At 51.3% G+C, this 8,633-nt stretch overlaps 2 protein-coding genes across 3 annotated transcripts; one reads left to right on the plus strand and one right to left on the minus strand.

Moving 5' to 3' along the window:
- Positions 1-217: 217 nt before the first annotated feature.
- Positions 218-6,420, minus strand: Igflr1 (IGF like family receptor 1). The gene is given in 3 exon segments (XM_087191354.1): positions 218-970; positions 1,278-1,462; positions 1,872-6,420. Coding segments are annotated over 3 exon segments (1,041 nt in total). The 5' UTR covers positions 2,026-6,420; the 3' UTR covers positions 218-268.
- Positions 6,421-6,871: 451 nt separating this feature from the next.
- Positions 6,872-8,200, plus strand: Psenen (presenilin enhancer, gamma-secretase subunit). 2 transcript variants are annotated; one of them, XM_004858929.4, is made up of 4 exons: positions 6,872-6,989; positions 7,112-7,255; positions 7,649-7,753; positions 7,911-8,200. In XM_004858929.4, exons 2-4 carry the CDS (start codon positions 7,195-7,197, stop codon positions 8,048-8,050), a joined length of 306 nt encoding a protein of 101 aa, XP_004858986.1. In that variant the 5' UTR covers positions 6,872-6,989; positions 7,112-7,194; the 3' UTR covers positions 8,051-8,200. The 2 variants fall into 2 exon arrangements, with proteins under 2 accessions (XP_004858986.1, XP_021095208.1); XM_021239549.1 differs by lacking the exon at positions 6,872-6,989 and having other exon boundaries at positions 6,996-7,255.
- The last annotated feature ends 433 nt before the right edge of the window (positions 8,201-8,633 follow it).

An 8,633-nucleotide genomic window follows, 5' to 3' on the forward strand; every position in this document is an offset into this window, starting at 1 on the left:
AGTCCATCAGCCTCAACAGTAGGTATGAGGCAGTCCTTCAGAATTAGAAGTAAATGGCAGGGTCTGTGAAGGCTTCAGAGCAAGAAGTGTTCATATTCTATTGAGTGGCTATTAGATAAAGTAGGCCTTTCTGGGGAAGGAGGATGCAGGGTCCCCCTGGCCCAGTTAGGGCTTTGCTTTCAGAAAGACCCCTAATGGGTACCAGAGACAGCAGGCATTTGTTTAAAAGGAAACTTCATTTTTATTGTAGGCCCCCATAGATCCCAGGTCAGCCAAGCCTGGACAGCACCTGCAGTGCATCTGCCCGCCCTACCTGGGCCAGGTGCACACTGAGCTGGCCCAGAGTGGCTGATGGCTCCTTTGCCACCACCATCTCAATCAGGGCCCGCAGTGGTGAGCGACTGGGCCGCAGGGAGTAGGCAAAGGTGGACTAGGCAGCAGGCAACCCATATCTTGCAGCAAGGTGCCAAGTGGTACCGTAGGCCAAGCCACCTCCAGGCCCAGGTTCAGGGTCCAGTAGCACAATCAGCTCCTCAAGCACCTCCAGCTCATCCAGGAGTCGAGATAGGAGCTGTGTCATCAGACCTGCCAGCTCTGGAAGACTGGAAGGAATGAAGTGGTGGAAGGGCAGGCTTCCACCCCCTCTTCCCTTCTGGGTGTGGCTTGTCCCCAACTCAGCCATGCTCAGGAGTGGGAGCAAAGGAACCTTTCCCGTGTACCCTGTCTGCAAAGCGCCTGGGGAGGGTGACTGCAAGGAGAGGGTGTAACTGTTGGGGTCTTTTTGAACCAAGCCAGGGCAGAGAAGGGAATCGGCTTTTGCCTTGTGCTGGTGGTGCCTTTGCAGAAGGATGCAGGTTAGGAGTAGGACCAGGACTAAGAAAAAGACCAACACCCATGGCAGGACAAAATGTGGAGAGACATTGCTCTGAGTTGTCCATGAGAGACTGGAACTCCCTGGTGACATGGGCTCCTGCAGTGTAGAGACTTGTTTCTTCAGCTGCCGGGGCACAGAACCCTTTGGCAGGGGAAGGCTTCTGGGAAGAGGTCTGGGAGTAAACCGGAGGCCACGCCCCGCTTCCTCCCCATCAGCCGTCTCCCACCCTTAATCCTTTGGGGCCTTAGTCTGTCCGTTCCTTTCACCCCACCTCCGACCCTTTCCAGCACACTACTCTTCCTTTCCCTGGATCCAGGCCACGCGCGTAGATATCAAGCCATTTTCCCATCCCCGCCCCACTTCCGGGGAACCCTGGCCCAGCCCTCCACAGTTGGACCAGCACCTCTTTATAGCACTGCTGGGTCCTGCCGCGGCTCCCAGTGGGAGTAGGGACCAGAGCTCCTCTGTTGCAGGGGCTACACAGCTCTGCGAAGTCGGGGTTGCACTGTCCAGGAGAACATTTTTTGAACGGGTGCCTCAAATGATCCCCGAAGTCATTGAGCCCGCAGTTTTCCTCAAACTCGTGGTCTAGTGCGAGACGCTAGCTTCAATCGGGTTACCCAGCCCCTAGTCCTCAGCGCTAGCTACACCCTTTTCCTTTTGCCCTATCCGTTGTCCCCGTACCTTATATATTCCCCATCCTATCAACGTAAGTCTCATCCCCCTTCCTACACAGGCCCCGCTCCCCCGCCGCCCGTTTCCCCACTAAGCACCGCCCACATCCGGATTTATCTCTTCAACGCCCATCCTTTCCTACCTCGCCGCGTCCCTTCGGTGTGGCCCTAACTCACACTCTCCGGTTCCGCACCGACTCAGCCTGACATCCCTAAGGAAACCTCAACTGGATGTACCCCCACACATGTCGCTCCTTCCCCAGCTCCCTGTCACCCATTATCTCCACCCGGATTTAAGCATACACCCAGTCCCGGCTCCTCACCCGGGTAAGGAGGCGGCCCGAAGGGCTGCAGGCAGCCGCTGCAGCGCTTGTTGTCTGGGTTCCAGTACTGGAGGGGGCCGCAGTACTGGGAGGCTTCTGATGGCGCTGCCAGGGCCAGAAGCAGCACGGTCTGCAGAAAGTACCTGAGCCCCATCCGAGCCGGGGCCTGCAGCCTGGGGGCCGCGACTGCAGGACTTCCGACCGCAGCGCCTCTGCCGCACTTTGCGGGAAACCCAGGTGGAAGAAGGAAGTAGTGGAAGTGAAGGCACACGATTCCCAGGTCCCTTTGGAAACTGGGAATCCACCTTCCAACCCAACTCCTGACCTATTATCCGAGAAGCCCCAAGGCTTCAGGATGGCTAAGGAAAACTGTATCAGGATTGTGTGGATTCATATTTCCCTGTCCTTCCGTACAACCTTCCTTTTCCCATCCCTAAAATGGTGTAATAATAGCACCTCTTTCATAGAGCCATAGTGGAGAATTTAAAACTGTTATTAGAAGTAAAACATTTAGAGCCAGGGGCTGGGGATTTAGCTCTGTAGTGCTGCTGCCTGCCTCACAAGCTCAAGATCCCGAGTTCGATCCCTGGTACAAAAAAAAAAACATTTAGAGCTAGGTGTGGTAGTGGTTGCCTATAGTCTCAGCTAGTCAGGAAGCTGAGATGAGGATTCCTTGAGCCCATGAGTTCCAGACCAGCCTGGGCAACAAACACAGCAGGAACCCATCTCAAACAGGAAAAGTAAATTGCCTGGGACAATGCCTGGCATATAGTACACTTAATTTAAGTATTATCAACTCCTACCTCAGGGTAGTGGGCTCCAAAGACTCAGTTCTAGCTTGGCACAGTGGCATACACCTGTAATCCCAGTTCTGAGGCTAAGGCAGGAGGACCACAAAAACCTGGAACCCCTGGGCTGGGGATTTAGCTCAGTGGTTCCGGCGCCTGCCTTGCAAGCACAAGGACCGGAGTTCGATCTCCAGTACCAAAAAAAAAAAAACACCTCAAACCCAGCCTGGGCAACTTACTGATTTAGCAGGACCATGTCTCAAGATAAAAAATAAAGGGGAGGGAGCATGGGATATAGAGCTCAGCCCTAACTTGTTGGGAGACTCCCAATGGACTCCCAGCACCATCACCCCGAAACATGATCACCATGTTAGGAATCCTCCAACTTGCATCGCCCCCTGAAGAAGCCTTAAAGAGAAATGCTGAGGTTTCCAGCACAAAAGCATCACCACACTACCAGTACAGACCTGGGTCGAAAGCCTCTCACAGCTCTTGTTTGAAGTTCAACTGTTTTTGTGGTTGGAGGCAGTGCAATTTCCCCTTTTTGTCAGCAAAAAGGAAATAAACACCCACAGCTAGGCTGGGTGGTTTTCTTTTGGTACCAGGGATCAAACTCAGGATTGCGAGGCAGGCAGTGGAACCACTGAGCTAAATCCCCGGCCCCTAGGCTCAGTGTTTTTAATACGAAATTTTATTACCACAGGGGAGGGACAGCAGAACAGATAAATTTGGAGTTCTGGAACCTGGGAAAGGTGAGGCTGGAAAGTAAAGGGGGCTTTGAGGAGTGATCCTGGCTGAAAATATCTGTCTGTTAGGGATGAAGGGCAAAAGGGTCAAAGTTTCAGAAATCACCATGCTGGTGGTCTGGGAAACACCGTTGGTTTCTTTCTTTGGGACAGTAGCCAGTATAAGACCCTGTGGGGGGTGACCTGGAGAGAGGAATATAGATAGCTGGCTTGGAGCTGTTGGGCTGGGTACGGTAAACATTAACATGACTAGGGTTCCAGGAGGTAGTCTCAGCGTTGGAGATTCAGGCTGGTCTTGGATTTGGGATTCAGGCTAGTTTAGGGGTTGAGATTTAAGTGATGGTCTCCAGATGTGGATCAGAACTAATCTTAGGGCATGAGTCTTGGGACACTGTGACTGAGGTTAACGATCAGGCTCAAGGTATAGAGGGCTCTGGGGATAAGAAATCTTGGCAGGCTAGTCCTGAGGTACTAACACGGAAGACAAACTTCTGGGCCCTTAACCTGTTACTCATCAGAAGCATGATTTGTATTTTCTTCTGAGGCAGACTGGAAAGTGTTTTGTTTTTTTTTTGGTACTGGGGATCGAACTCAGGACCTTGCGCTTGCGAGGCAGGCGGCGGAACCACTGAGCTAAATCCCCGGCCCTGGAAAGTGTTGTTTGTTTGTTTTCTTTCCTCCACCCTAAAAATCACGACTCTCCACTTCGTTCTACACATGTTCAATAAGTAATTAAAAGTAGAACAAAGCTTGGGCTTCATTTTGTAAAACTCTGGGTCAAATCCTCAGCTCTGTATATAGGCATTTTAGTCATTTAGGAAAAGTCTGTCTAAAAGTTGGCAAAACAGGGTATGTTAGCTCTAAATTTACCTAGCCTATCTCATCACCCTTCAAGACTGAGGACACAAGAATAAGAGATTTACAGGAGCATTCAACTATCCTATGCCCAGAAATCTCCATTGCCCTAAACCTAGAGTCACCTTATATTCCAGCAGAGCCTCACAGAATGAAAACTGCCCCTCAACTCATAAGGATTTATCTCATGGAAACTGAATTGCTCCTCAAGTCATGAGGATTCCTCCAGAGCTATGAAACAAGGACTGAGACAAGGGCTGACCAATCTCAGCCCACCAAAGCAAGCATAAAAACTGGCCTTCATTCTTTTATGAATGGGCCAGTCTGATCCTCTTCCTTAGAGTATGCCCCTCTAGATACTCAAGTTAGAGTCTTTTCCTTATTTTCTCTTACTTTCTTTTGTCAAGGGACCAGCTCAATTTTTTTTCCCATAATGGTGAATAAACCCAGGGTCTTTGCCCTGAGTTACACCTCCAGCCCCCGCCTCCTTTTTTTTCCAGTACCAGAGATTGAACTCAGGACCTTGCACTTGCCAGGCAGGTGGGATGCCTCCTGGTCCTAAGCCTTTTTTTAAAAATTTTGAGACAGGGTCTTGCTAAGTTGATAAATGACCCAGGTTGGGCTTGAACTTTTGATTCTCCTGCTTCAGCCTCCCAGAGTGCTGGAATTACAGGGGTGTGCCACCATGCCCAGCAGTTATTTTAATTTCCATTGTCATTAAACCAAGGACCCATGCTAGCTGGTGACAGTACCTGCATCTGGGTCTCTGCCCATAGAGCTGCCACTGGAGAGAGGTTCCAGGATAGGGGTTGAAGGTGCATGAAGTTGCAGAAGCCAGCTCGAGTACATTCCCTTAGTAGAGGACAGATGAAGGAGGCCACTATCACTGATAGCCACCCACTACATACTCAAGTGTCTTCCCACTCTTGCACTACCATACTCCATCCTCGTACTTTTGACAGCATGACTCCCAGAAGTCAGTGGCAGGAAACAGCTCGGTATCCACAGCCTGCCTGTTGAATCAGCGGATGTTGAGTTCAGCCACTGCCCTCTCTGTATCCTCCTTCCACCAGAACTGAGAGGACAGTGGGTCGGGATCAACAAAGGAAATGGAGATCTTCAGGGGATTAGTCAGCAGCTTTGAGGCTGTCTGGATTTAGTGATGGACCTTAACCTGTGAGATTTCATGGGTGACCCTCCACTTCTGGGCTCTAAGGAGGGGACAGCAAGCACCTTGACACAGACATTGCCCAAGAGCTGGTCCCTCAAGTTGTTGCTCACATTCACCTCAATGCCCCATACTCCTCCTGCAGTTCCATGAACACCTCCTGTGAAGGACCAGGAGGAACTCAGCTAATTCCTGGAGCACAGAAAACCCAACCTATCCTGCCGACCCTCACCTGAAAGAAGTTATCATGTGTTCCCGTGCCTCAATGTCACTCACGTGACCTGGAGGAGTGGGCAGGGTAGAATCAAGAGGGATGGCCTGCTGGGGGCTGTCCACCCTGAACCTGTTCTGCCTGATCCCCTACAGTGTGATTCGTCTGGGGTTTGGGCTGTGTCCTGTGGATTCTGATACAGGTTGAACAGCACTATAATTTGAAAAGATTTAAAAGGGGCAGTACCTGAGCTCGGAGAGCAGGGCTGCATGAAAAGAGTTGGGTATGCAGGTTTGGGAGTGGGATTTTGAACCAGAGAAGGAACCTAACCATCATACTTGCTAAGAAACAAGAGTGTGCCGGGTATTGTGGTGCACACCAGTAATCCGAGCACTCAGGAGGCTGAGGCAGGAGGATCGCCTTGAATTCGAGGCCAGCCTGGGCTACATAGTGAGTTCAAGGCCAGCATGAGACCCTGTCTCAAAACAAAAACAAAAAAAAAAAGAAGAAGAAGAAAAAGAAAAAAGGAAAAAACAAGAGTGTGGGAGGACCTGGTAATTACAGCCCAGCAGCCAAGTCTCTAAGTATAGGGGCGTGGCTAGATGCCCGGGAGAAGGACCTGAAACTCGGGGAAAGAATCTGCAGAGGTCCAACTAGAAAGCCTCCGGTTTCTAAGGGTGGACCTTAGGAACCCGGAAAAGGCGGGAATTTGTGATGATGAACTACAGAAGAGAAAGGACCGGGAGACATTAACCCCAGAGTTCCGTACCGGGTCTCACCTGGCTGCACGTCGGTTTGTTGTGAAGCCGGGAGCACCGGTCCCCGTGCCAGCAGGCCCCGATCTTAAAACGAGCAGTTAACTCTGGAAGAGGTCCAAAGTCAGAGGTGAACTGAGGGCCTGGGAGGCCGAACATCCCAGAAACACCGCTCCAAACCGCCCAGCCACGAAAGACCCAAGTGCCCGGAATCCTTCGCGAGGCCATTCCCTGTGCCTGTTCTCACATGTCCTCAGTCCCGAATATTGAAGTTAAATATTCAGCCATTTTTATCCAAATCCTCCAACACATTTGCCCCTTGCGTCACTTCCGCTGCGTAGGAGCATTGGGAAGTGTAGTTCGTCACTACCCGGACGCTTATCGCGCGTTCAGAAACTCACTAATGGGCACGCGCGTTGGAGGCCTGGGGCGTCGCCCCACCCCATCACAGGCAGCGCATGCGTATAACGTTACCTCGGGCCGTGACGGGGGGGGGGGGGGACTACAAATTCCAGAAAAACCTGCGGCCTCTCACGCAAACCTGCGTGGCTGAAAAGGGTAAAAGCGTCCAAGGCAGAGGAAGTAAGAACCACTGGTGAGTCGGGAATCGTTTAGCGTGTCCCGATATAGCGGTTCTTAATTCGGCGAGCTTGCTGGTGGGAGCGGGGGTACCCCTTTCCAACAGACCCACCCCTAAATTTCTCTTTGTCGTAATAGGGGCGTGGTTGTTCGTGATACTTGTATCTGTCACTTGAATTTTGCCCGGCCGTCTCGTAGGACTACCGGGCTTTAGTGCAGCTATGAACTTGGAGCGGGTCTCCAATGAGGAGAAGTTGAACCTGTGCCGGAAGTACTATCTGGGTAAGGACCGATCTTCTAGGGCTCAAAGAGAAGAAAAGGGGACCAGGAAAGAGGGCCTACAGGCGTGGATTCGTGGATCTTAAGGTTAAATCAGGTGAAGACTCCTGGGTTTGAGAGAAGGGAGGGCCAGGGTCCTGAAGAAGGAGGAAGCTGAAACCTCAGTTTCAGTGCCCTGAGAGGAGAGTTAGAGGACTGGATTTCTGAGTCCTGAGAAAGAGGTGGTTGAGGAGTCAGATTCCAGGACCCCAAGGAAGAGCCAGGATCCCTGAGCTCCTGACTACAGAAATTTCCAGTTGAACTTTGTTATGGGAGAGGACCTTCAAAATAAGTATTCTACGTGGGTGTTGGGGGAAGATCCTCGTTCTGTGGCCCAGTGTGGGTTTTTCTCCCTAGGTGGGTTTGCATTCCTGCCTTTTCTGTGGTTGGTCAACATCTTCTGGTTCTTCCGAGAGGCCTTCCTTGTCCCAGCCTACACAGAGCAGAGCCAAATCAAAGGCTGTAAGTCTAGGGCGCAGATGAAGGAGGCCGGTGGGCGGTGGGAGGGAATGATGGAGGCTCCAGTTCTGGGCCTCAGTGAGACAGTAGAGAGGGCTGGTCTGAGGGAGTCAAGAGAGGAGCTAGAGGCCAACCCTCCCCTCTCTGTTCTCCATTATAGATGTCTGGCGCTCAGCTGTGGGCTTCCTCTTCTGGGTAATTGTGCTCACCACCTGGATCACCGTCTTCCAGATCTACCGGCCCCGCTGGGGTGCCCTTGGGGACTACCTCTCCTTTACCATACCCTTGGGAACCCCCTGACAACTTCAGCACAGGATGGGGACCTGCTCTTTCTCCCAGGATGGGCTCCTCTGCTCTGAGCTTACTTTCAAGCCCTAAAGACTTGTAAGACTTATGCCCATCTCCCATCTTCTTTGCTGACATCCCCCAATAAAGGACCTTAACATTCAATATTGACTTCCTGGGATCTTTTGGAGATTGAAGCATAAAACATCCAATAGCTGGGCTGGGGATTTAGCTCAGTGGCTCTGCCACCTGCCTCGCAAACACAAGGTCCAGAGTTCGATCCCCGGTTAAAAAAAAAAAAAAAAAATCCATTACCTGGTGTGGTGATGATACACCCCTGTAATCCCAGAATTCTGAGAGGCTGAGCCAGAAAGATCAAAAGTTCAAGCCCAGCCTGGGCAACTTAGGGACTTAGTAAGACTCTGTCTCAAAATTAAAAATTAAGCCAGGTGTGGTGGGGCATGCCTGTAATCCCAGCACTTGGGAGGCAGAGGCAGGAGGATTGCCAGGAGTTCAAGGCCAGCCTGGGCTACAAAGTGAATTCAGGGCCAGCCTGAACACAAAGCAAGACCTTGTCTCAAAAAAAAAAATTAAAAAT

This window comes from Heterocephalus glaber, unplaced genomic scaffold, assembly GCF_053883595.1.
Source record: "Heterocephalus glaber isolate CG9 unplaced genomic scaffold, H.glaber_assembly_v1.0 deba00001561, whole genome shotgun sequence".
In the NCBI taxonomy this organism is placed as follows: domain Eukaryota; kingdom Metazoa; phylum Chordata; class Mammalia; order Rodentia; family Bathyergidae; genus Heterocephalus; species Heterocephalus glaber.